At 41.8% G+C, this 27,936-nt stretch overlaps 1 protein-coding gene across 1 annotated transcript in view; it reads left to right on the top strand.

Annotated features, from left to right (window-relative positions):
* The window catches only part of jade2 (jade family PHD finger 2), a 157,929-nt gene that overhangs the window by 32,083 nt on the left and 97,910 nt on the right, over positions 1 to 27,936 (top strand). The window contains exon 4 of the mRNA XM_070917199.1: positions 18,006 to 18,163. Coding sequence (XP_070773300.1) covers positions 18,006 to 18,163 — 158 coding nt within the window. The remainder of the gene's footprint in view (positions 1 to 18,005; positions 18,164 to 27,936) is intronic.

Below are 27,936 nucleotides of genomic sequence, written 5' to 3'. Positions count from 1 at the left end.
TCTTTTTCTGTCTCGTGTTTTTTAAGTCTGAAAATCAGTCCAGTCATCAGGCAATCTATATGGAGATGTCAGCAGTTATATAAAGTGTTTGTTTATGATGTGTGTTGATATGGTTCTTCTTTTTTTTTTTACATACCACACCGGATAGTGTCAGCTGAGCTGCAGAAAAAGACTACAGATAATGATCTTTTGAAAACAGCCATAATAGCAGCTGGCCTCGTTGTGCCTTCTGCCCTCCTTTTTCTTTGATAACGTTCTGCAAGATGCATAGCATTTTTAATGAGCATCACCTGTTGTTGGGTAGATTGGAGCCTTTGATATAATTATGCACTTTTGTCTGCACAGCCACACTTAATAGTAGGTCTCCAAATGGGATCAAAAGTATATTTAATGAGCTTTAAATCAAATATTAATGAGCAACTTGTCATAGATGATGCAATATGGGGCATGGGTGAACCAAAGGATTTTTCTGGTTTAACCAAATCTCTATGTTTCTGGGGAAACCCATTTTTTTTTAAAATCATTATTCAGTTCACAATTTACAGCTTGGCAATTTAGCAAAAAAGCTGTGACTTGCAAGACCTCATATTCACAACTGGGAAGTGGAGCAGGTAGGTGTTAAGTGCCGAGAAAAGGCACAAAAGGAAAAGCAGCCCTCATTCAGTTCCTCTGACTTTTCCTGAACGTTTGGTATCACGGGCCTGTTCTGTGACCTTTTTGGTTACTGTCTTCCGTATGTAATATTGTCTGCCTGCTTTGTTTGGTGAAATGACTACATAATAGCATCTATGTCAACATCAAATGAGTTACTAGTTTAAGGCATGTTGCCATCCTGGAGATTTCAGTGGTGTGGTGGAAGGATGATGACATTACAACTGTCAGCCCATTCAAAAGTAGTTTCATAAGCAAGGAAAGTGCTCAGGAGGATAATAGCCTAAGCTAAATGTGCAGACTTTACTGTGCTAGAAGAGGTTGTCAAACAAGAACTGATATCTAGTGCACCATGGGAGGAAGGAAGTGGTATTGACGGGTGTTGCCAATAAAGATAATGGCTTAGCAGGTGTGAAACTTTCTAAAACATTGTTCTATGTGCATACATAAGAGTGTGTTTGTGTGTGTGTGAAGGTGCAAATCAAGTGTGCATGCAGTGTGTATATGCGACTGTATCCATAACAATCTGACAGTGACGGTGCGGTGGGGAGGTGGTACCTGCAGCACCAGAGCCTGTAAAAGTAAACCAGAAGCCATTTATATAAACTGCGATATTGCGTTGGTATTCAATGGGTTGTACATTTATCTGTAGTGCACATGTAGTGTTTATACAGCTTTGGGTCCACCAAAATGATGTCTCATATTCAATAATTAATAAAATTGTCAAGAAACGTTTGTACCTAACTTGCCAAGATGGGAATTTCCTCTGTAGGTCATTTGTAATTGCCGTTTTTTTTCTTACTAATAATACAAATCGTAGCATGTTGTGGGGTGAAAAGATAAAGAAGAAGACGTTGAAAACACTGAAAACAACAAAATCACAACAGATTTAGATTAAATTATTGTGAATGTGTTTAAAAGTGGAGAATGCCAGTGGATATCAGTGATCATAAGTAATCCGTAATTATGGGTAATCTGTAGAGAGTGCAGTAGTTTTGCGGAGAGTAAGACAAGGAAAAGTCATGAAAGTGCAGAATTCAGTGCTGAAATTCAAAACAGCAGCTGACTGATGGAAAACACAGTGAGCCTGCTGAATGCCCCCTGATCTTTTACTTCCTCATTGCTTGCACTTGTCGAGGTAATATTGCAACCAAATTAGGACATCGGAAAATGTCCTCGGGGTATCGACCAGCTCTGTGAACCTGTATGTTATATTTGGAGTCTCAGGCAGCTGTATATGCATCCAGATGTGCAGATGTTACAGGTGGATCACCGTCAAGGTGGCGATAACCTTTTATTGTGTAAACTAATTAACGTGCCAACGTCCTTACAGGTTCTAGTCCACTGGAATGCTGTTGGACTTTCACATGCATTAATGGTGATCGTGTGTGCAGATACATGCGTGTGTGTGTGTGTGTGTGTGTGCGTGTGCGTGTGTGTGTGTGTGTGTCCTAGCAGGCTAGCAGCTGCTGTAGCTCATTAGGGTCTGGTAGAAACAGCTGTGAAACTCCATGGCAACCAGATGCAAACAGCTACAGGAATGCACATAGTTGATGTTACAGTTTCTCCCTTCCTCTCCCTCACTCACACACACACACACACACACACACACACACACACACACACACACACACACACACACACACACACTCACTCACTCCGTGTGCCAAGCCCAGTGAATGGATGAGCAGCCTGGATAGATGGTGGAGAGCTTTGCATGTCGACACATACCGGCCGGGAGATGAGTGCAAATAAACATATGCGCGTACTCACAAACACACACACACACACACACACACACACACACACACACACACACACACACACGTGCGAGCCAACACAGCCTCCAGCCGTTGTATTAAACTGTCAGTATTGCTCCCGTTGCTCACCTACCAGGTGCTCAAATCTAAAAAAACAAAACCAAACCAAAAACATTGTTTGCACTCACTGCTAAGAGGGCGAAGGTAATAAAGATGTATTAGGAAGTATGGATGTTGAAAAGATGGCTTAGGATGGATGATGGATGGAAAGGTGAAGAAGGAAGGTGAGGAGCAATACAGTGAGGGATAAAGAGGTGAGGAGATGGATGGGGAATTAAAGAAATGGGGAGATGGAGTGATGGGTGCATTGATAAAAGGATGGGTGAAGGACAAAAAAGGGGATAGATGGAAGAATGGATGTTGATTAAATGAATATAGATGATAGGTGGAGGTTTTATGTGACAGTGTTCTTCACTGATTGATTCTTTTAAGAACTGAGTGTTTTATTATAAGATGCTGTCATAATATTGTCAAGTATTAAACTGGTGTGTGATCCAACCTAAAAGAACTGTTTTTAAATGTGTCCAGGTGTTTACCTCTGAGCATTAATTCTTGTTGTCGACTTGGTAAAGTCACCAGAAATTAGATTCCCTGATGTTCAAAAATGATTGAATGAGATATGTTAGTTGTTAATCACTTCAGTCATAGTTTCTATAGTTTTAATTCACAGTATTAAACTGATAAACCTAATAAAAGCCGTTTTATGTTCATTAAGTGATGAAAGAGAACTATTTTGGAGGTGGCCCATAAAATATGTGTTTTTTCCTTGTTGCGCTTCCATCTCCGAGAACTAATGTTTGTGGTCGACACATAAACTAAACTGCAGTGGCTGGAGGACGTCTTGGGAAAATATAAACAAAAATCAGATGGTGTGTATTTTGTCTGGGGAGGGAAGTGAATATTTGTGCACCCATGAGCATTTGTTTTGTCTTGGCATGTATCATTTGTCTTCTTCATGTGTCTGTTTCCAGTCAGCCATCACCAGTGCCTGTCTGTGTGTGTGTGTGTGTGTGTGTGTGTGTGTGTGTGTGTGTGTGTGTGTGTGTGTGTGTGTGTGTGTGTGTGTGTGTGTGTGTGTGTGTGTGTGTGTGTTTGTCTTTCATGGATAAAGTTGCCCCGGCTATGGTGAAGAGAAAGAAATGAATGTGGCAAGCAAGTACAGCATGGGAGGAACACTTTAAGATAGGCAATGAAGTTAGAGTGTTATGGATGTTGAGAACAAATGCATGAGAAGGAATGTCAATGAAAGTCAATGAAAGAGTGCGACAGAAAGGAAACAGTGAGATAGGAAACATCAGATAAAGATGCTGTGAAAAGCCTAAAATAAGACGCGCAGAAAAACAGTGCAGGTGTCAGTATGCGTGCTGTTCAAAGTGTTTGCGTGTCATCATTATCGCTTCCCCGATGTTGACACTGTGCACCGAATCGATGCTCAGGTGTCCGTGTTTGTTTCTAAAGATTCGTAGCTAAGTCTGCATTACCTCTGCTGCCCTGCTCAAACGCAACACCGCCATCATCACCAATGTGTCTAGGACAGTGAGGGAGCTGCTGCACAATGTGCAAAAAGAATTCGCCTTATAGAGATAATGACTTACAGAAGTACAGAACTGCAACTTCTGTTCAGGGATCTTTCGTTACATTATTTATTGTTGGAGTCGAAGTGGCTAGTGACTAACACCACCGTCATCCAAACACAATGTTTGTGTAACTACAAAAATGTCAGAAAATGAGTCACTTTGTGTGCAATGAGTCAGAATACCAATACGACACTCCACCATGCAAATGACACAAGATTACCATTTTAAAACTAAATCAAACATCCAGACTCATAACATGTCTACTACATTACAGTATTTTTCACTTGCTAGTGGCTTCATTTGGATTGTGGATTTAAAAAAAGAAAAAAGAAAAAAGTTAATTCTCTTATTTTCCCTCCAAACTGCATTTGCTCATTTCATGTCATTCTTTTTATTCCCTGGGATAACTTCGTTAACGCGTCAAGTCGGTGGGGCCGATTTCTATGAATTTGGCGTGGGAACATTTTTTACATTAGCAAAAGCAATACATTTAAATTCAGAATGTCAGGTTTTGATGTCAGTCCCTCAGGATCAAAGAGCGAGGGCTTCTTTCTCGACCCCTCATGCCGACATTCAACAAGGAAACTGAGAAAAGCGTAGATGTACCCGCTCTGACATGTTGTGTCTCTCACTAGAAGAAAATCTCTCACATATTGAATACAAAATGTTTCATGCATTTTCTGGGTGTTATGAAAAGTCATTTCATGTGATTGTACTGAATTGCTAAGTTTAGTAGAGGCAGATGAGACAGATTGAGGGATGAAAAGTGCCGCAGTTGAAAAGAAAATAACTCCTGGAACACACTGAACATCACAGATTGATGATTTATCACTGCAAGATTGTCTGACAGTGGAGTTTTCCTTCTTCAAACCTCCAAAAGGTCTTTTTGATGAGTGGTTGTTACTTAAAAAAAAAACAACCTCAGAGCCGCTTAGAGTTAGAGTGGGCGTTAATAGGAGGCCAGCTGAGAAGAAGTGTGTTATTTTAAGACTCTGCAGACCAACTCCTATTCACAAGTCACAGCGTTTATTTTGGCCTGCACACAGCACCAGATGGGTGGAGTTTAGTGCATCAGAGCGATTCAGGAAAGTCACAGAAAAGTATATAAAAACGGACAAAATATTGTTCTGTGTGGCAGATACCACCCATCATGGCTCTCCATGTCTGGTTAAAACAAGCTGCAGATCTGTCAGATGGTACTTAGACTTTTGATCCTCGCTCTTGGGCCTGTTCTTGATGTTTGCTCCTGAAAGCTGTACTTTAGGTAAAGGTGCTGATCTTCAGAGCAGGCAGCATCCATTTAATCAGCTTCGTTATTCCCCATTAGTGAAATCTCCTGTTAAAAAAAAAAAAGAAAGACAAGCGACTCAAGTTGCGGTAGATACAGACATGCAAAGCAGCATTAATCATGTAGTTGTTTTGGTTGTTTTTCAGCCATGCATCTCCAAAACTAGGTCACATCTCCCCCCAGCCTTTGCTTGCCATTTTTACCAGATCGTCTGCCTGAGCCCGCCATACGAAGAATGATATTTGCATCGGACTCTGTGGGGGGAAATTGGCTTATTGCTCCTGCCTCTTAAGTCTACTTCACTCTTTCTTGTCAGTGACCCAGTTTTTTAACCTTTATTTATTGAGGGAAGATTTTCTGAGCATGTTGGCGCTCTCTCTCTCTCTCTCTCTCTCTCTCTCTCGTTTCCCCCTCTCAGAAACATCTTGCTTCATATTCATGATTTTACACACATTCACACCTGGGAGCTGCTGAGTACAAGCACAGCCTCCACTGAGCAGATCCACTTGAGCGGTTTGGGGGCTACATGCCTTGTTCCTGCCAGTTGTTGTGTAAAAAGCTTGAATTTTTATATTAAATTAGATTGTGGGTGTTCTTTTTCTGTTATACCTTTTAATAACTTTTTATAATCTGTGAAATTATATACTCTCAATCTGCAATGTTTGGCTTAATATTCATGCTGTTACGCGATTTAGCAAGTGCAAGCTCCCCATATGACATATGGCCATTTAGTAGCTCCTGTGAAGCAGTTAGGAGGTTAAATGCATTGCCCAAGGACATTAGGGGTGAAGGGCTTTTCCAGACTCCAGTCCAAGCAGTCCTCTGGCTCAGGATCCAGCTTACTGAACCTCCAAGCTACTGCAGTCCTGAATATTGATATTTACATTTACATTTGTGGACAATCTGCACAGAGGATCATTTCCACCTTTATTTCTTCTCAAGGATTCTTCTGTCTCAGACTAATTTCGCTGAATAAATGATTGTGAACATGAACGGAGGGCAGAGTTTCAGCTTGCTAGAGGCCAAAAACCACATCTGTTCAAACGGAGGAGCGCAGTCAGTCAAATCCTTATTGAAGCAGGAACAAAGCTTAATTGCATGACCTTTGAGTGAAGCCTTGGCAATCAGCCTGCCCTTGGCGTGGAGGGGAGTGCCGCCGCTCCACGCATCATTCAGGCCAGGGGCTTGTGATGAGGAGCCGGCGTTCAGAGAAATCTCAAAAGGACTTGTTCACTGTCTCGTCTCACGCTAATGAGGGGCATAAATTGTAGGCTGAGTGCCTTTTCAGAGCTCAGCAGTACGAAGTTAGGCTAATAGCTACGGATGTGACATTTCAGATCTAAGACGGGAAGAGGGGACTATAGAAAGAGCAAGAGGAAACCCTTTTCACATTCCTATCAAATCCTTTGTGTGATATTTGAAAAGTGTCATGTCGGTAAAGGCTGTTGATGCGAGTGATTCAGTTTAGCGAGAGATAATGTTTCTGCATAAAAACGGTGACTCCCTTCTCTGTTGCTTTTTACGCCTCTTTCCCTCTCATCCGTCCCGAGCTGAAGGGTGTAGCGAGCGCGCTGAAAGGTTTCTTCAGGCCTGTGCTCTCTTTTGCCCTGCATGGTGCCTTGTTCTGCGGCACTCCACACAAAGAACAAGCCTCCATCTGAACTATGTCTGACTCCATAGATGGTGAAGCAGAGAGAGAAATATATATATGTATATATATATATTTTTGAATTGCACCTCAGGGCTCAGCCGTAAAAATCACAGCTGGGTTGTCAAAGAGTTTGCATAAATATAACCGATTGTGTCGTGAAAAGGTTGTGCTGCAAATATAACGTGATATATATGTATAATCTTTAAAGTTTGAATAGTTTTTGATCCTATGCACTTTTTGTACACAAGACCGATTTGTGTACAAAAACTGTACTGAAATTGCAGTAATTCTTTCAGGGGTGTAAGTTTATCCAAGGCCCCAACTACTCTCTTGATTTTAATATATTATATTATATTATATATTATTTATCTTTTTACTTTACAAATGGTGTTTTCTGCAAAGCGTTTGTCCTGGAAAAGAAACAGCAGGTGTTTTGAACAGCAGATATAGATGTTTTCATGAACTGGTTAGAGGTTGAGCCGTTATTGCAGTGTATCGAGATAGGGAGTAGCATGTTATGAAAAATGTCAGGGATATTTACTGTAAGAACACCTGGGCTGTGTGCAAATCCAGTATTGATTATCTTCCCAGGCAGTTTCTTGGCTGATGCGGGACAGTTTCTCAGTGCATATTTGTCTTCTAGATAGCCTATCTTACCCCAGACCACCTCATCCACTGTTCAAAATCCAACTTAATTTTCCAGACTGTAAAAAAAGAGGGAATGAAAAAGCTTCTTCTGGAAGAACATCAGGAAAAGATGCTAGTTGAGTTTCTTTTCTCTTTTTCTTCTTTTCCTTCATTCTGTCCTCCTGCCTGTCATTCTTCTCTGTTCCCCTCTTCTCTGTGTCAGACGAGCCAAATGTTTTCTCTTCTCCTTGTGTTTTCACCCCATTTCATCCCGTCCGTCTGTTGAATATACATCTTTGCCTTTTCTTGCACTAAGCTCTCCTCCCTCTCGCCTCCTGTCTGTCCAGCTCGCTGAGAGGAGAAATAAATAGGAGACAGGCAGCCCTCTGATAAAGAAAAACATGGGGGAAACAGTGCTGCTGCAGTAGGAAACAAACATGAAGAAGATCTAAAGTGCAGTGAGGAGATTCAGAAGTGTGTATAGAATAGAATAATATATTTCCCCCAACGCCCCTCTTTTGCGTCCACACATATTTTGTCCTGGTGTTTTATGTACACACATTTACCCCTATATACCCTTTGGGGGGCTTTTACATTAATTTCACTTCCTTAATGTGACATTAGACCCTTTTGGTGACGTCATAACCCGTCTGATTCCTGCTACTCCTCTCAGTTGGCAGGAAGCCTCGCTGAGGAGAGGTGAGTCTGAGAAAGAGTGTTTTAAACTTTGTAGAAACGCTATTCACTTGTGTACGTCTTACTTTGTGGGTGATCCCAGATTTAGTCTTGGGATTTTTTTCAGCTAGTACAACACTTTTACTAATGAGAGATTAGTTCATATGGAACTGTAAACTTTATTTCGTGGATTCATTGAGAAGCATGTGTTGTTATGAATGGAATTGTAGAGGAGAGGAGAGGTGTAGAAGACCAGTTGCTGTTCTGATGTTATTTTATTTTGTTCATCTTTTTGCAAGAGAGCAGATGTCCTTGTTCCCTCCAACTCCATAAATACATTGCAAATTTTGCAGCGAGGTGATGTATCGCACCTGATGTGATACTTGTGCATTTGTAACGTGTTATCCTTGGATGAGAGCCGGAATTGGTTTAAATCATTACGTTCTGTATCGAGGGACCAGATTCTTGTCTTGATACATGTTTGAGAGAGTGTGTCTGAGTGTCTGTATATGTGTTTGTGCTGAAATCACTGAGTCACTGTACTAATGTGCACACACACACACACACACACACACACACACACACACACACAAGCTCTCTTCTCGTCTCTCTCACTCTGTCACTGTCTCATCAACCCCTTTCTCTCCTTCTCTGTGTTTTTCTCACTCTTAATCGCCCACTCAACACCGACACACACACACACACACACACACACACACACCTTTTTCCCTGAGTCCTGTGGACCTTCCAAGCAGCCAATCATCAGAGCCCGTCCCTGTGTGCTGTGATGTGGCTGCTAAAATTAGCCCTCTCTCTCTCTGTTAGTCGACATCCGCCATGACGCACTGTGGAGAGCCAGGTAGCCATGATGCCCAGCAGAGAAACAAACTCTCCTCTCCTCTTTCTTTATGCTGCATCATGATTGCTTTCACCCCCCCCCCCCCCCCCCCCTTCTCTGTTTGATACCTGTTTACCTCAGAGGGTCTTCTTCTCTCTCTTGTCCTCTGCAGGTCTTTGTAGCTGTGAATCATTTTGCTGTTCTTTTCAGTTTGTTAGGTGAAATATTTTTTACTTGAACCTGTTTGAGGTTCAGGTATGAGCTCTGACTCACTGTACACTGCTGGTGGTTCTGCTTCTGTATTACTATTATGTGGTTGGGGGTATGTCGTCCCTCACCGTTCAGCCAGTAGAGTCATGGCTTCATCCTCTAGTCCTTTAAATGAGCAAGTCTTAATTAATTATATTTCCAAGTCCTTTACTATGTTTTTTGCATAGGAAATGGCAATTTTTAAATTTTTAAAATGGTAGTGTTTTGTTTTCATTGCACCCCTACAACTATCCACTGTGCAGATAAATACTCAATTATAAATAACCATTGAATAAAAATTAAGCTTTCTGTGTGGTTGAGTGGATTCAATGTACAAACGTAAAATAAGGTTACAGTTTAGGTCCATCGATTCTGTATTTACCTCTCGAAGTACTGAATATCTTTGCTGTCTGGGGGGGTGTTTTGTCTCGAGATGTTTCCTGAGTTTACCTGGCTGACAGTTTTTCTCTGCAGTGGAGGCATCTTGGTGTGGGAGAGTTAATTTCATTTATTCAGGAAAAGTCGTGAGCCAAGTTCTTTTCACTTTTCGTCAGTTCATTTGGTCGTCTCAGACCACGTTGAGGATTGAGATGTATCAGTGTTTCTTTGAGCTCTATTTACAGTGACAAATCTTTCCGTCACTGCTCCGACAGTCGCTATTCTGACTGCTGTGCTCATGGGGAAACTCACATGTCAGGAAGCGTGCTGCGTTACCATGACAACCAGCAATTGTGAGCCGTCGTCAGCTGCATATTTGCATAATAGGTTTGTAATGTGGTGAATTTCCTTTGTTTTGATATGTTTGAAAACGTAATATACAGATTTTGGTTTATGTAAAATGTTTTTCTTTTATGTGGTGAAAGTTGGTGAAAAATATACAGTTAAACAAATGTCATCAAATCTTGTGACACCCTTGGTCACTATCTAGTCTTTGCAGAAATTGTGATTCATACTATCAATGATTGATGATTTCTTAGACTAAAAAATCTCGTCCCTATTCACAGATTTATTACGATTAGATTTAACTTGACTGTCATGTTTGACCTTTTGGCAATAAACACAAAACTATGGTGGTGCTAGCATAAGTTACGCTTGATTTGTGGTGCCTGATTTGGACGATAGTTGCTATGGTTTGATTTAATTTTCTGGTTATTTTTGGTCAAGAACATGACAAATAGCTCTTTATTGTATATTCGGTACATTGAGCCGGACTCACGCTGCTCTGATGAGTCCTTTGCACCTTATGGGGGTGCTGATAACTATCGCGCCACTATTGCACCCATAATCACGGTAAAGAGTTTAGCAGCCTAGTGCTCTCATCCCTTTCAAAGTCACACATGAACAACGCTGATTGTTTTTAAAGATAACCAGCGAGTCTAACGATAGTGTGTGCGATGCCAGCTGACCGTTAAAAGCACTTAAAGCACTTTGTCACTGTGCTTCAAGGAAACTGGCTGAGCAACACATAATAACAAGGTGTATTGTGTAAGTGGGAGGCTTGGTGTGCACCTGTGTGTGAGTGTGTTCACTGCACTGCTGGAGGGTGTGTTTTGTATTGTATTTTCTATACATGTGTATGTCTGTGTTTATGTGTGTGTTTCTTGCCCTGTATGGATGTGTTTAGCTGTGTCAATACTGTATATCTATGTGTATTTGTATGTGTATTTGTGCCTCAGCGTCAATGTGAACATGTCTGTGTGTGTGTGTCTCTGTCTGCCCGACTGAGAGTGTGTTTCCTGGTTTGAAATGTCAGCTTTCAACAGTCATCCTCTGTGGTTTCTGTTGTGTTCGGCTCATGGGGAAGCAGACAGTGCTAATCTATCACCGCTCCGCAGATGGAGATACGAGTCAGTCCCAGAAATAAGACAGATAGAAAAACTGCCTCATTCAGCATACAAACAAGCTGAATCAGAGCTGAGAGAAGCTTATAGTTTACAGAACAAGGTGAGGATTGTACCCTGTCCAGTTTGTGTAAGCTCTGATAGATTTTGTATTTTATATCCATATAAAGTGGCAGTTATTCTTTCTTTGTGGCTCACTAATGCTGTATAAAAATATAATTACCTTGGAGCAGTCGAGGTTGCAGAAATGTCAGCAGCTGCAGCAGTACAGTAGTTATAGTGTTATTTGTAGCTTTGGCAACAGTAGCAGTAAATAGCGGTAGTGTTGCAAACATAGTATTAGTATTTGTGGTGGGATGAGTAGTTGTAGTAGTAGCAGCTGTAGTATTTCTAGTGGCAGTAACACTATTAGTTGAAGAAGAAGTGGTAGGAATGGCATCAGTGGACATTAGAACTAATGTTAAAGTTTCCTGTCCTTGAAGCGTATTTTATTGTTTACTGTGTTGTTTTACTGGAAAGCGGTTTGTAACTTTGTGAAGAAAAATGCGATATAAATAAAGTTTGTCTTATTACTATTATGTCACTGTTACTTTTACCATTGTACTATTAATATTACTAGTAGTGGCAACTTTTATTCATATAGTTTGTGACAAAGTAAATAAAGTAACCAACTAACTAACAAGCAGTAGTGGTAGCACACATGCTTTGTGTGCAGCAGCAGTAAATGTAGTATTACTGGAAGCAGCTGTACTATTAGTAGTAGCAGTAGTGGTCATGGTAATATATATCATATTTGAAACCTGAGTAGTAGTGGTAGTAGTAGTAGTATCAACTATAATAGTTTTTATAGAAGTAAAAGTTGAAAAAAAAACAGCAGCACTATTAGGGATATTAGCAGTATAGTCAAATGTCCTCTGAGAAGAGGATAATAATACTGTAGTTGTGGTAGTTTTAGTAAAGAAAGTAGTAGTATTAGTAGTAGTATGCCCGTGTTTTTGAGTGCGATTATTAATGCCTATCAGGCTGTCAGCCCCCCTACCAGTCCACACACACACACACACACACACACACACACACACACACACTCCAGAGCCCCTGCTCATGTCATCAGTCCAGATCTAGATTGGACTTAATGAGAGCCCTGCATGCACACAGTCCATAACTCAACATAACATACTGACCTACTGACTCACTGACTGGCCAGAGGAAAGTGTGTGTGTGTGTGTGTGTGTGTGTGTGTGTGTGTGTGTGTGTGTGTGTGTGTGTGTGTGTGTGTGTGTGTGTGTGCATGTGTGTATTTGTGTATGTGTAAAGCTGTGTTTGACCAGGCTCAGCTTGTGTGTCTGTATATGGTGCATAGTGCGTGCAAGTACGCAACAGTTCCTGTGTGTGTGTGTGTGTGTTTTCCTGCTCTCACAGTAACGTTGAAGTAGAGTTTCTGTGGAGCTTCATCTGAGCAGCTGAATCTCATCCATCCAGTTTCAGTGAGCGGTCATCGATCACTCTGCGCTGCGTGATTGGCTAGCTTGTGAAGCAAACCAAACTGATAACGGACCAAAAAAAAAAAAGAAGTAAACTTGAGTTATTGAAATGCAAATGAGTGCGACGTTTGCAGCATGACAGCCTGTCACATTTGGGGAAATGAGGCAGCGCAGGCTCTCTACAGACAGAAACTAAATAATTTATTGTTGCTGAATCATGGTTTGGAGAGAAAGTTATTATTTTATTCCCAAACTGAATAATCACAGGAGCAGCACAGAAGAGTGCGGCAGATGTGGACGATGTCTCTGGTGTGTAGATAAACGTAGAAAGAGTAAATTAAGCCTTTCAGCCAACTTCATCACGGCATTTTTAGCCAATCATTTGATGTTTTCACCTTGTTGCAGCAGAAAAACAAAATAAGATATGTCAACAAACTTGACGAGTAATGCACTGAAATGGCTGCAAGCAGCTGAATACAAGGGATGATGGTGATGACATATGAATGAATTGCATGCTGGAGGGGATTTTCTGTCTATCTGTTGGACAGTTACTGTATCGTTCCCTCTTCTGTTGGAGTTGTTGCCTCCACTCAGTATTTTCATTTTGCAAATTATGATTTATCAAATTTGGAAAGCCGAGTGGAAATGGCAAAATTCAATCACATGTCCTCAGAACAAAGTTATTAAAGTTAATCGATGTGGAAAATCTTTCCCGGCTGTAAATATATCATGTAATAAATGGAAAAAGAAATGCAGTCTTATGAGTGATTTCTAACAGAGTTTCCACGGCCGCTCCAGGCTCATTGCACAACAGTCTCTGTCCACCAAAAACCAGCCAGAGAAACGACATTTGTACTGTCACTCATGTACATAACTCTTCATTAGTTGCTCCATTATAATACAGCCCAATGCATTTCTTTGTTTTTGAAGTAAGACTGACATTAACTGACTCTGCAGAAGACAAACTAGTTACTCAAATCTAATAAGCTCTCGCAGGACTTTGTCCTTTCTATTTTTCTTCTGAATGTGTTTTTGACTCTAAAAGCTGAAGGAAAAGCATCTCATTTGCATTTTAGATTTTGCGTAAAAATTTGCTTGACAGTACGGAAACAGCGAGTGCTCGTCTGCCCTCTCTACCTGTCTGACTTTCCGCCTGTCTACCTGGTCCGTCTCATGTTTTTGTAATGCACCTTTTCCATCTGTCTGCCTGTCACCCGTCACTGAGGCTGGGTGACTCCCGACTGTCTGTCACAAAAAGAGTAAAAAGACGAAGAGGGCGGGCGGCGGAGGAGAGGAAGAGCAGGATGGAGGTGGGCTGTCGAGCGCGAGAGAGAAACAAGGCAGCACATAAAACTGCAGGAGCTTGTAATAGTGTTTCCTAGACATTAATTAGCCGCAGTCATTCCTGTACAAACACACAGCAATAAAACTGATATACTGAGATCCTCTCCTCTCCTCCTTTTCTCCTTTTCCCTCTGCATCTCCTCACCGCCCCACACTCTCATCTTCTCTTTTCCTTTTTCTTCCCTTCTTCCCTTCTCTTTTTTCCTCTTTCCTTTTACTTCCTTCTCTTCTTTTTCCTCCCTTTTTTTTTGTCTCTTTTTCTTTTCTCCTCCTTCTCTTCTCTCCCTTTTCTTTTTTTACCTCCCTCTTCCTCTCTTCCTTGTTTTTCTCCTCTTTTTCCTTTGCTCCTCCTTCTGTCCTCCCTTTCATCCTCTCCCCAATTCTTGTCTTCTGTCCACTTTTGACCCTTCTCTTCTCCTCTCCTCCCCCCCCCCTCTTCTCCTCACTGGTGAGGAGTATGAAGACAGAGTGAGAGAATGAAGGTGGAGGAGGAGAAAGACACAGAAGGAGGAAAAAAGAGAGAAAGATTAAGGAGGAGTGGATCACCCTCAGTCTCTGTCTGTCCTCCTCTCGTGTTGCTGAAGGGGACGGCAAGATTCATCATGGCCTTGGCACACACACACACACACACACACACACACTTTTAAACATTCACGCACACACTTATTAACGGACATAAAATCGCTCAGAACTGCACACCACGGTCGTAGAGGAACACACACATGGACATTCACACCGGGTTGTACATAAACAAATATGCACGCACACAGACGCATAGTTAAACGCACACTCGCAGTTGTACACACACACACACACACACACACACACACATGCGGGGGCCCCTTGCTCCATTGCATTATTTATTTGTGCTGGCTGGCAGACAGGAGAGGCAGCCAAGCAGCAGAAGCAAGGATGCTGCCTTTTACATATGGCCTTTTCATATACTGTTCTGTGAAACACACACACACACACACACACACACACACACACACACACACACACACACACACACACACACCAGTCTCATCCTCGTCTGTCCTTGTCTTTCAGCTCTCTTTCTTCTTACATTAATATCACCCCCTTTTCTCTCTTTCTCTCACTCTCTCTCTCTCTCATTCCTCTCGTACTCGGTGATTTGTCTTCTCTTTCTCCTGAATCTTGTCCTCCCTCTTCTCTCTTAGTTGAACATCATTCTCCTCCTCCTCTTCTCCCTCTGTCCTCCTACATCACCATCCTTCTCTCTCCTCTCCTCAGCAGTCATTTCTTTCCAGCAGTTCAGTCTGAAAGATCAGCCCCTTGTAGATTCAAAGCAAATAAACAGCATATTAGTGTTTCTCTTGCACACACACTCTCTTTCTATCTCTATTCAGTCTCTTTTTCTGCTCTTTAGCCTTTCCCACCCAGATATATCCAGCTGGTCCAGGGATTGAACTGCCAACCTTCTGGTCACAAGTCCGCTTCTTCATGAAAGAGATGCTTAGAGGCTGCAGAGACACTTTCTAATGTTAAATTAAACTGAACTTTTTGCACAAAATGTTGTACCATTGCATATTTATTGTTGACATTGCTATTTGTCACACACAGTCTTTATTTCCAAAAATATTGCTGGTTTCAGGAAAGTAGGGGTGTAGTTTTATATTGTGAAAGCAATATGTATTGTGATATGAAGACACTTTCTCTCCATCTCTCTTTTTTTTTTTTTTTTAGATTTCTCTGTCAGCACTCCCGCTCCTGTTTCTCTCTTATTACCATGTTTTTCTTCTCACAAGTCTCTTTTTGACACCTTTTCTACTTTGTGTTTCTTAGGTCAAAATAAAGAAGCTAAAAAAATAAATCCACATTAGGGGACTGAGGGAGGGAAGGACGAGGGAAGGAGGGAGGGAAAATGGAGAGGTTAATAGAGAGAGGGGGGGGGGAGTAGGATGGAGGAGAAGAGCTAATAAAGCTGGGATAAGGAGGCTTAGAAAGTAATGATAAAATGTAGAGTGAAGTCATACGGTTGATTTTGCACTGCTGTGTGTGTTGCTTGTTTCCCTGTGTAGGTGTGTGTGTGTGTTTACGTGTGTGTGTGTTCTTGGCTGATGTCCTTGACTTTATGACTGATTATATCATTGCTTCAGGTCCCTGTTAGAGCAGACAGGCTGTGTGTATGTGTGTATGTGTGTGTGTATGTGTTTGTTCAAATTATGTGTGAGAATGATTGTGTCTGCTTGAATACACCCACTCCCTCAGGTCTTCAAAACACTGCATCACACACAAGCACACCTTGTTTGTTTTTATAGAATCCTCTGAAAACACACACTCTTTTAATAATTATATACTGTATATATACACACACACACGTGTGGGTATGTAGGTGGAGTTAACCTGTAACGGTCTCAAGGTTAATATCAACAATTTGGTTAATGGTTACCGTGACCACAACACTTCAGCTTGCGTCTTCTTGTTCCTTCTCGTTCGTCTTAAATGTCTCCTTGTTGCCCTCATTTGCTTGTTTTCCTCACGTCTTCGTCCCTCCCATGTAAGACATGAGGAGGAGATGAAATGAAAAGATGTAACTGACCTATTGGAGATGCAAAGAAAATATATGAGGACAGAGGGAACACATTTCTGATGAAAGGAGACATCCTTTGTTGTCAGCTTCATGTAAAGCAACAGCAGTCAGTCACATGTGGATCACCTGTCAGTCGGCTTCAGCTGCTCTGTGTTTTTCCCTTGGAGTTTGGATTGCTCTCATAATGTGATGCACTGTGCAGCGCAATGCCTCTTTATGACAGAACAGTGTGTGAAATATTAGTCTCTGCATGTTGTCCCTTAAATAGGGCTTCATGATTTATCGAAGTAAGATCACGATCTTGATTCAGACCAGGAGTCGTGGAAACCCAGCCATAGTGAGGAAGAACAAATACATGTACCCTCAGTTCTGACAAAAACACTGTGCTTGTACTGCTTTGTAGAACCGGACTCAGATACGACGAAGGTCAAAAGCACCTACTTTACTTTGCAAGCAAAAGTATCACCACAAATTTACAAAAAGGTCAGGAAAACTGCGATGGAAACTTCCCGTCCCCTGAAACATCCAGGGGAGCATTCAGAGGACTACAGAGGCAATGAGTTATTACCCAGACGAGCCAGTCAACACTGCAAAATGGAGATTCATTGTTTGCGAGAAAAATGCTACTGAACGCACTCCCACATCTGTTCTTCATGTTCTTCACCTGCTCTAATGTTACACCAGCGTTTAGTGTCGAGCAGCAGTCGGGGCAGAAATGCGAAAAATGCATAATTTTGAGGCCGCAGCAGATTTATGGTCGAGCTGAACTACAGGATCATACATGAACCTGACAGTTTGTTTCTATCAGTAAATACTTTGTCATGAGCAGTCTGAGACCACAGACTGTGAGGATCTCACAGGACTGCAGGAGGGTCTGACATGCTGGAGGTGGAGAACCAGTCTGCCTTCAGAACTGGACAGGGCCTCCCTGTTTTGTGGCTACAGGTTACATCTGGCTACAGGTGAGCTGTGCATAGTGTCATTTTCAAAACACACACAGGACAGAATTTTTCAAAAAGTTTTCCAAAGAGTAGATAAGATGTTGATTATTTTTGATTTCATGCAGTTGCAAAGCTGTCCTTTTTACCAGCAGCTACTAATGATATTGTTTACAGTTACAAACTCTCCCTGATAATGAGCCAATATGCAGGTTAAAATGAGTTACAAAAAGACAAATCTTCACGAATGATGAGCCACAAAAAGAACATGAAAGTTTTTTTAATCAAGCCAACAGTTAACATGTATCACCTTCCTTACCTCCCTGTTCCCTCCTTTCCCTCCTTCTCTTCTCCAGTGTCCTTCCTCTTACCTTCTAAAGACGCTCAGAAGTAGAAGTATATATCTTCACTGTTTTTGACCATTTAACCAAACTTGTCTGTCATCTTCTCCTCTTCCTGCTCTCTCGGCAGGTATTTCGTACCGACTTCATCACGGCCATGAAGCTGCCGGACTCGGCCCAGCTCGGCCCAGACGACTTCTACGTGCTCTCTGACCCATGGAGACAAGAGTGGGAGAAGGGAGTACAGGTCCCTGCCAGCCTGGAGGCCATACCAGAGCCTGTGGTCAGGTAGGACACACACCAAACACAAACCACACACACACACACACACACCAAACACAGCCATCAACTCAATATCAAGTAACTGAGAACAGCAAAGTATTGTTGTCTGTTTAATAGTGCCCTACCAGTTCAGCCTCTGGCTGCAGCGTGCTGTAGTGCACACAGACGTTACGTCATCATGTAAACACACTGGCAAAATTCCCACGGTCACAAAGATCTCGGAAGCGTTATGAGATTTGAACTTTTGTTTGCTGTGACTAATAGTTGTTTTGGAAAGTTGCCAAATTGTCAGTGACCTGCCAATGAAATTTCAGATTCTGGTACAAAGTTTACTGAGGTAATTTTGAAAAATGTGGTGAGACACCAAAAGAGAGATTATCCAACGAAACAACAAGTTACACAGCTGTCGTACATTCATGAATATTCTGGAAATGTTCAGGGAAACTTTGGCATTGAATTGTAATAAAAAGTGTGGGAACCCTTCACATAATTAAACTGCATGTAGTTACACTTATTAGCATTAAATATTTGTTAATGGAATATATGCACAGCAGAAATCTACAAGGACACAAACTGAGAGCCTCAGCTATCTACTCTCTAACTCTTTGTACACACACACACACACACACACACACACACACACACACACACACACACACACACACAGAAGCAAGCTGGTAGGCAGATGTGTGCAGGCATGCACTTCAACCTGCTTATATTCACTCTCGTACTGTAGATTAGTCTGGTCTCTCTCTCTCTCTCTCTCTCTCTCTCTCTCTCTCTCTCTCTCTCTCTCTCTCCCCCTCCCCCTCCCTCGCCCCAGTAGGTTGCTGTGGCTCTCTAGTACTACTGACTGCAGCTGCTTCACATACCCATGTGGTTTGTTTGGCATTCTAGGAACTAATGAAAATGCTCAGACTGCCTGGTAATGCCTGTTGGACAGACATGTCATACTGGGAGGCCACACACATGCACACACACAAACACGCACTTCATTGGGAGACAGAGAGACATCCAGCCATGTGAGATTTGGTCAAATGTTCTGTATCCGTGAACATTTTTTATTTGCCTTCCACAAGAAAACCAGATGCAGAGGAAGCGCTCTTGACAAAAAAGACAAGTAAACGAAAAGTAAAAGCTTCTTCATCTAAGATTTCATAGCTAAGTTAGATTTTTGTAGCATATGAAACAGCCAAAAGGCTGCCGGACATGATAAGTTGTATCCTGTGGTAAACCTCCTTTCATTTGTCAGAGGTGACGTGCGTGTTCCTCTTGTTTCCACTCTTGTCTGTAGTTTAAGGCCTTGGCGCCACAGTTTCATGTTATTGGAGGCATCTTGTGCTTTTCTTCTTGCTCTTTCAAGAACTGGAGTGGAAAAGAGTCACAGTGTTGCCGCAAGTTAAAAATCAATTTTAAGTTTAAACAAGTACAATTGCTCAATTGATTTTTGAGGGTCATAACAGAGGAAGAAAAGGCTTGTGTGTGATTGTGTCGTAAAAACTAAAAAAGAGAAGCCCGTCAGATCCAATAACATAACACTTTAAATAACACAAACAAAACGTAAATCCAATCTAGTGTTGCCAAATGAAATGGCATACCTTATGAGGAAACCAGAGAACCTGAACTTGCTAGAACGTGAAAAGGCTTGCACTGAAGAGAAATCGAGTTTCCATAACAGAAAACCATAAAATGACAAATCGCAGCATGTGCAGTTCAACAAAGAGCGAAGAATGGATGAGTTCCTCAGAGTCTTAATGAGGGCAGAAGACAAAGGTAATAAATAACTGAGAAAAAATCTGGATCATCTGTATGATTCTAGGATTTGAAAGGATAAATGTGGCACCCTATCTGTTTACATTGTCTAATAGGTTAATATCTCAGTAGAGGCACATGTGTGACACACACACACACACACACAAACAGTATGAAGCTAACAGATTGAGAGAGCCTGAAGGCAGAGAGATAGATGAGCAGATTGGGAAAGAAAGAGCAATGGCAAAGATAGATAAGGATAGATGGATGAATGGGGGCTTATAAATTATCTCATATCTGATAGGATGATGAAGTGATATACAGTGATGCTGAAATGGAGTGATGATGGATAGATGGGGAGATAGAGGAGAAGAGGGGTGAGTGGAAGTGTGACTGAGCTGATGGTCTCTGTCAGAGCGCCTGACAGCGGTTTGTTCTTCTTTTTTTTTTCTGTCGTCCGTCATCTCGAAGCCGCTCCTTTTCTCTCTCTGCCTCCTCCTTTTCCTCTCCTCGCTCTTTCCCTCGAAATGTTTGGGCTGAAATCACCAGCGATGCCTGAGACTTCCTTGGTTTTACCCATATGAGCCCTTGTGGTCGGGCAGAATTAGCGGTAGGAAACCTTATTCTCACACAGGAAGTAATGTTTTTTCAGTATTAGGTAACAAAAAAAACTGTCTTAAGAAGGAAGAATACATCTTAAAACTATCTTGATTCAGTTTATACTTTCAGCATAAATCAGTGCTACAAAACTTTAAAATATCACAAAGCTGCTTAGCTTCAAAACATTTTCTTGTGTCATATATATCGATATATCTGCTGAGACTGAGCTTTTTTGTCCATTTTTTCGTCATTTTCGGGTAACATCACAGGGTGCTGTCACTCAAGGTCAAGGTTGAAACTGATTGAACTTTGCATCATGGCAAATGAGGGCAGAGTAAAAAACACAAAAGTTATCAGTCGGCAGCAATCTGCTCATAACAGCCATCCAAGTCCTCAAAGTCCTGAATCGGCTTGTCCTTCAAGAAAAAGCCAAAGGCCTCCATGGGCACAGTAGATTTGATCCATTGTGTCGTAACAGGATGTTCAGATATCCGCTGTAAAAGTATACATCGTCCAGCGGAGAACAAAAGACTTATAAGCAGCTGAACTTTTGTGTGTGTGAAACAGGCAATTGAGGCACGACTTCCAGTTCAGACAGTGTGCAGTGTCCGTGGTAGCGCTGCCTCGCGGTTGGACTTGGACAACAGTGGGTCACGTTGGTGCAAAGAGATTCTGCCGTTGATTATGTGTTGGGGGTCTTAAATCACTGGCCACAGTTAAACCTGCCACCACAAGTGCTACCAAACTCAGTATACTCACTTAATATGGTGTGCAGCACCGCATTTTTACACGTTGTTTATTTTTATTGGACAGTTGAAGAAGAGAGGGCAATAGGTAATGTGGGTTAAAGTAAATATACGTATTCGCTTTCTGGCAGAAATTTAGAAGATTGATTCCACTCTCGTATCTACTCACCTACAGCCAGCAGCCTGTTAGCTTAGCTTAGCACAAAGACTGTTAACAGTGGGGAAACAGCTATCCCAGCTAATCCCTATACCACCACCTCTAAAGCTTCAAGGTTACATGGTGCATCTTTGACTGCACCACCAGGTGAACAGGATGCTGCTTTCATTCTAAATTTTGCTCATATTAAATCATATATTAAGAGATTTTGTTAAGAGTGAATTGAGGAGAAAAAGTATGAATTGTTTCCCTCTCCCTCTCTCCATTTATCTCATGTTTCTTTCTTTTTTCTGTTAGTTATTTTTGTCCCGATCCAACTCTCCTGTTTCTTTTTTTAAACGTGTCTATGTCTTCATCTCTACATCTCTCCCTTTCCCCTGGCTTCCCTGGCTTCCACTCCCACCTTCCCCTCTTACTTTTGCTCTAGTTGAGCCAGAGGCACAGACACATTTTTCTTTTTCTATTTTTTTTATGAATAATGACATCATCTCCAAAAATTGTTGGAGAGGAAAAGGGCTGCGGGCCCTGTCTGGCTTTGACAACACTCGTCTTCCACATTTGTCTCTCTCTCTCTTTGGACCGTATTTGGCCGCTGCTGCATGATTTTCGGTAAAACTGTTGTGGCGGATAGTGAAGAGGTCATTATGGTTTGATGTTGTTTTCTTTGTGCCTCTCCTTACCAAAACACTGCGGGAGAGACGCAAGGAGAGGAGGAAAATGAGGAGTCTTTAGCTCTCTGTCTTTCTGTCCTTTACTTTTCTATCCCCCTTTGTCTCTCCATCATTCTCCTCCTCTATCTCTTTTTCCTCTCCTGTTCCTCTTATCTCTTTCTCCATCCTCTGCCCTTCATCTCCTTCCCCCCTCTGACTTTCCTCTTTCTTGTCCCCCTCTCTTGTCCCTCCTCCCCTCTGTCTATTTTATTGTATCTCTCACTTCCCCCTCTTTTTCCCCTTCTCTCTCTTTCTCTTTCCCTCTCCCTCTCCATGGTTTTGTCGGGGCAGAGTGGAAGTAATTAGCCGTTGCGTAACACTGGCTATGTGCAGACAGTGAATGGGGCTTTGGCAGGGACTCGACAGCCTTGGTCCCCAATGACAACGCCGAGCCGGAGAGGGAAATAATTACACATACACATGAGAAGATCTGCGCCTTTTCACAAAATGAAAGAAATGAGATAGCGGTTATTTTATTTATTGCTTCATTTTTTCCCCCTCGGATTGGTGGCCGAGTCAGTGAATGTGAACCCGTTGTTTGTGGTTTGGCGGAGCACATTGGCTTTCTGAGCGGCGTGTTAAGCTGCGGCCGCGGGGAACGTCACATGACTCCTTACCAAAGTGGTTTATGTACTGCTGGACAAAAAGATTGATTGTGCAGATTTTTTTTTTTTTAAAAGTGGTACTTTCAACTGCTCAACTGCTTGGTTGGCATACAAATGTGTCACAGACTTGTAATAATTGAAGGTATTGATTGATTGGTTGACATACTTCAAGAAGCTGAAGCTGAAGTCCATTTGAGATTGCAGGACAATGGCACACATCATGTGAAGCCAAGTGTTGGAATATCTGTAAGTCAGGTTTCAACCTACACAGAACACACTGTCCAAATATTTCCAAGTCATCGACAACAACAACAACAACAACAACAACAACAAAAGAAGATGAAGGAAGGAAAGGAAGAAAACCACAACAAAAGACACAAATTCAATCCAACAAGGTTTTGGTCATGCAGAGCAAACATAGAAAATTCTCCACAGGAGGAAAAAAAAAGGAGAGGCTGTACCTTAAAGCCCTTGAGCTGTTGATGGTTTATATCCCAGCAATTTGGCAACACAAATTGAACACAACTTAGAGACGGGAGCGGACCCGATCCAAAGTCAATTTCGACTATTAGCCTGCATGTGTTTTGACAATCTGACAGCTGCCAAATACTGAACACGCTATAACATTACAGAGACATCAGTTCAAACTGAGCGCTGCTGAAAAAACAGTCATTTGTCGAGGCTTTTTTTTTTGTACTTTCTGGACTTGTTAGCGTTGTGGACTTGGCAGGTTCAGACTGGATAACAATTATAATTGCCCTGGACCTTCCCCAGTAAAGCTGATTGAGTTAGAATGGGGCTTTAGGGAGGCGAAGCGCATATGTCAAGCTTTGCATTCTTGTGCAGGTACAGAGAGGAAGTGCCAGCCAACATAATTTGAATAGATGCGTTCTTATGGAACATCAGACAGTATGTAAAACCATGGATTGTTATTCATGAAGCAGGCAGTTTCTGTTTATATATACACAAATACATCTGGTCGAGCACACGCACAGATAATGGATTGAAGAGAGCCTGACAGCAGTAAGATGGATAGAGAGATTGAGAGAAGGACACATGGCTGGATAGTGAAGATGGAGGACAGTGTAAATGTCATGCTTCAGCTTCAGCTATATTTAAAGCTTAAAAATCATACCTTGACATTTTCAGCTTTTGCTGGTTATTTTTCTCCACCCATGCTCACCCACCCTCTTGTCATATTGTGAGTTTAACAAAGTTTTTTGTCTTCGCCTGTTTGCGCAAAATTGCTTTTTATTGAAATCATAGGATATAGCAAAGCCACAAGTGTGTTAGGATCATATCTTATTTTCATTATCTGTTTGGAGGAGACTTTCTGTGACTTTTCAAAACTAATCAGAACACTGCCATGACCTAAATATTGTCCTTACTGATTTTTAAATGGGGTTTTTCAGCTGCTTTACACGTCAGTTAGACTCCAGCGGAGGAAAAAAAAAAACATGTCAAAGTCACAGTCTATGTGTGCAAGAAATTTTAAAAGACATTAAGGGAGGGTTGGGTGATATGACGGTATGTAATGTGCAACGGTAGAAATGTGTTTGGCAATACTGTTTCCACTGCAGGAGCTATCCCTTAGTGTCTCTGCTATATATTCAGGGCAGGCTATGTAGCAAATCAACGTATTTGATGAAGAGAAATAGCCGGCTAAAGGTCAGGACAGAAGCACTGATGCAAGTACATCAACGACAAACTAAAAACACAAGGAAAACAACGAGGGACTGAGGAAGAGAATGGTGGTTAGATGACTGAACCCTCAGGGATTTTAACTGCCAGGCCCAGCTGCAGCCTCGTCCACCAGTGCATTAGTAAGTCACCGTGTGTGTGTGAATGTTCACTTTTATGAGTTCCTGAGCGAGTGTTGTATGTACACACATTTCACCTTAGCGTGTTTGTTTGTATCTATCAGTACGTCCACAAACAACATCTGGAAATTCCCACAACATATCCTCTTGCTCTTTCCAGAACAGCTCTCCATCAGATAATAGGATGACTAAGAGCAGCATCATCGGCCTCATCATGTACTGTACAGGGTCAGTGGGTGCACATGGTCTAATGGCTTCCACACTCGCACTACTTATGTTTGTTGGTAGTCTATTGCGTTGTGGCTCTTGAGAAATGTCTGACAGCCGTAAGTTAGATGGATGAATGGAAGCCCAACAGGCTGGATTGCTCATACATGTAGTATGTGTTGAACCTGTTGCTCCGGGGATTGTTGCCTATGTGGATGACATGCAGACTGAATAGATATGTGATGGGACAGATGTATTTAATAAATGGAAGACCTTTCAGAGTGTATAAGTTAATGACTTACAGCAGCCACAACTCCAGCTTGCATCTCACTTACTGCACGTCAGACTAACCCGAAAGAAAATCTATTTAAAACAAATTAGTCTCTAGAATCTGAAACAATTAGTTATTACTTTTGTGGTTGACTTTGTACAGGCCTCCATCTCAACAGATTTAAGGAGGTTTCCTGAAGTGGGCATTTAGATATTTGTATCATTTGCTGTATACTACTAATATTGTACATGCCAATTTTTCTGGTTGAGCTCATTCACTACTCCCTATATAATAAACACTGAATAGTTTACTCTGTAGTGAGCCGTAAATTGAGATTTCTCTGGCACGACCTCTACCTTTGTCGTTGTTTGAAGGTACAATATATCCTGCTACCAGCAGTTGGTTTCAGTTGGGCGTGCTGTTGCTAGTAGCAACCCCTGCTGCCACACTTAACTGACATTGTTCTGCCACGTCCACCATCTGTTTCTAGGCAAATTTATATTGACAGGACTGTTGATTTATGATATTGGTAGAGTTTAGTTTTTCTATGATCAGCTTACTGCTAACAGAGCTAGCTATACCGGCTATACTAGCTGTCAGGAGCTAATGTGTTGCTAATAAAAACATTTTAAGTAACTGTTGATTTACTGTTTCACTCTTAATCTCACTTTTAGATTTACTCTTGTGGACTTTATGTGTTTGTTTACTAGATGAATTCCTGTGTTACTTTCTATGAGAACCTATGTGATATTTAACAGTGTAACTCATTTTGAATTTGACAGCTTGTCTCTGTGAGTCCAATATTCTTTTTTACTGTACTAATTCATTTTTACAATACCTGTCGTCTAATCCTTGTCTGTGGAATCTCATGGTTTTATAATTATTAATCAATATCATTGAATTTGTTGTCCAATACTATTTTCACAGTTTCACAAGGCCAACTCCCGTCCTCAACCTCTTTATAATGCTATAATTTAATGCTCACATTCGCACTTTCAAATGAAATATTGGAAAGTAAATATAGTGCGCTATATATTAAATATATTTACGTCAGGTCATATTGGTCAAGGGGAAATAAGATCTGGCTGAGTTGCTGACTGCTTTCCTACATGTCTTACTCAATTGCTGACTGACTTGACGACAAATACACGAGTACAAATTGGTTTCCTCGATGATGTGAACGGCAGCCAGAGGTGAACCGATGATTTACTAACCAGAGCAATGACTTGGATGGATCACTTACATAAGGACTTCAACAAACACAGGGCTACAACAAAAGCCAAAATTCAGCCACATTAACTCATCACCACAATGCTATGAGGGGTCAGCGGGTGTATTTCTGACCACAGGCTGATTTGGTTGCTTTTGGCTGCATGGGCGAGTGAATATGAGTACTGTATTTCTTAAAGTATGGGTTAAGATGCCAAATTGGGCCCTTGTGCCTGTATCTGGTAGGTCCCCACATGACAAAACTAATAACATGTTATAGTGAGAAATAGCTTTTGATCTCTTTCCTGAGGGAAGGGGCTTAATAAACTTCCCACTGAGGCTGGAGGGGGACCGTAATTGGAAAATAAAGCAGAATAATAATACATTAATAATAATCCTAATAATAATAATACATTCTCATTTCTGGTTCCTCGAGTCACTGGGTACATCTTTCACCACAGTTAATGGAGACAACTTTTCTGACTGAACCATGCCTGGTTGACTGAGTCATGGCGGAGTGACTGACCAGGTTGCTGGCTGACAGGTTTATTGACTGGCTTAGATTAGATATCTTTGACTGCCCCTTTGGTAGAACTGCTTGCCACTTGGCTGACCGGTCGCCTCCCCGGCCGAATGACTTTTTTTTCTCGACTTTATGAAAAACAGTATGGAAGTAAGATCGCCGTGTAGTCTTTGCCGTTATCCAAGCACACATTTTCTGCCTCTTTACCACTTGCCTGGGTCAGTGGGGCTGTCGCTTACCACATTTTAGGCTCACCGCCCGACTGGCTGACCGACCGCAGTGACCGCTTGCCTGGGTGGCTTGCTTGTCGGCTGCCTGGCAGAAAAGCCATTTCCCTGACTGACTGAATGGATGAGTAAAGGGTAAATGGGTGGTTGAATGAAAATAAGAAGAACATTCTCTGCCTTCTCACCACCACAGTATGTGGCTGGGTCACTGGGAGCTTTATTAATCACATAAAAGACAAGCTGCCTTGTTTACTGACTGAGTGCAATGACTGACATCTGGCAATCTGAGTGAACTTTCATCTTGTACTCATGGCCATTATCCAACCAAATAGTAGAATGACCGTTTGAGTGGTCCATCCTTGACCACATGTTTAGGCCAGCTGCCTGACTGTATTGACTGACCGGCCGGCTTGCTGACTGGCTGGCTGACCTCACAGAAATGACAGAGAAGTCAGAACTGACTCTCTGACCACAGTGACTGAGTGTTGGCCAGAACCGAGCCGGTTTTCTGGTTCCAGCGGGTGAGTCAGACTCCAGCTAAACCCATTCACCTCTGGAGGCTTGCGGGCAAACCCTGGCTTCAGCCTGGGGACTGGAACCTGGGAAATTTAAACATTTCACCTCCAAACAATAGTTTTTAACCTGCTGAGTTGTGTGAGTTGGCAAAGCAGCCTGCCAAAACCTAAATGTGTTGGCATGTTCCTACTCCACATTCCCCCACCAGAGATTCAGTTGGCAGTTTTTGATTTATTTAACCTTTATTTAACCAGGGTGCTGTTATTAAGTGCCATTGACAAAAACAAATCATTTGGAGGCTTGAACGAGAAGGCAATAAGTAGTTGATGCTTGTACAGGGGAAAAGTATGAAGAGGAGAACTGGTCTGAGATGATAAATGAACGCAGCTTTTCTTAAATTACATTGGGAGGAAAACGGTTGTGTGTGTGTGTATGT

This window comes from Enoplosus armatus, chromosome 13, assembly GCF_043641665.1.
Source record: "Enoplosus armatus isolate fEnoArm2 chromosome 13, fEnoArm2.hap1, whole genome shotgun sequence".
NCBI lineage: Eukaryota > Metazoa > Chordata > Actinopteri > Centrarchiformes > Enoplosidae > Enoplosus > Enoplosus armatus.
This window is presented reverse-complemented; position numbering and strand designations above follow the sequence as displayed.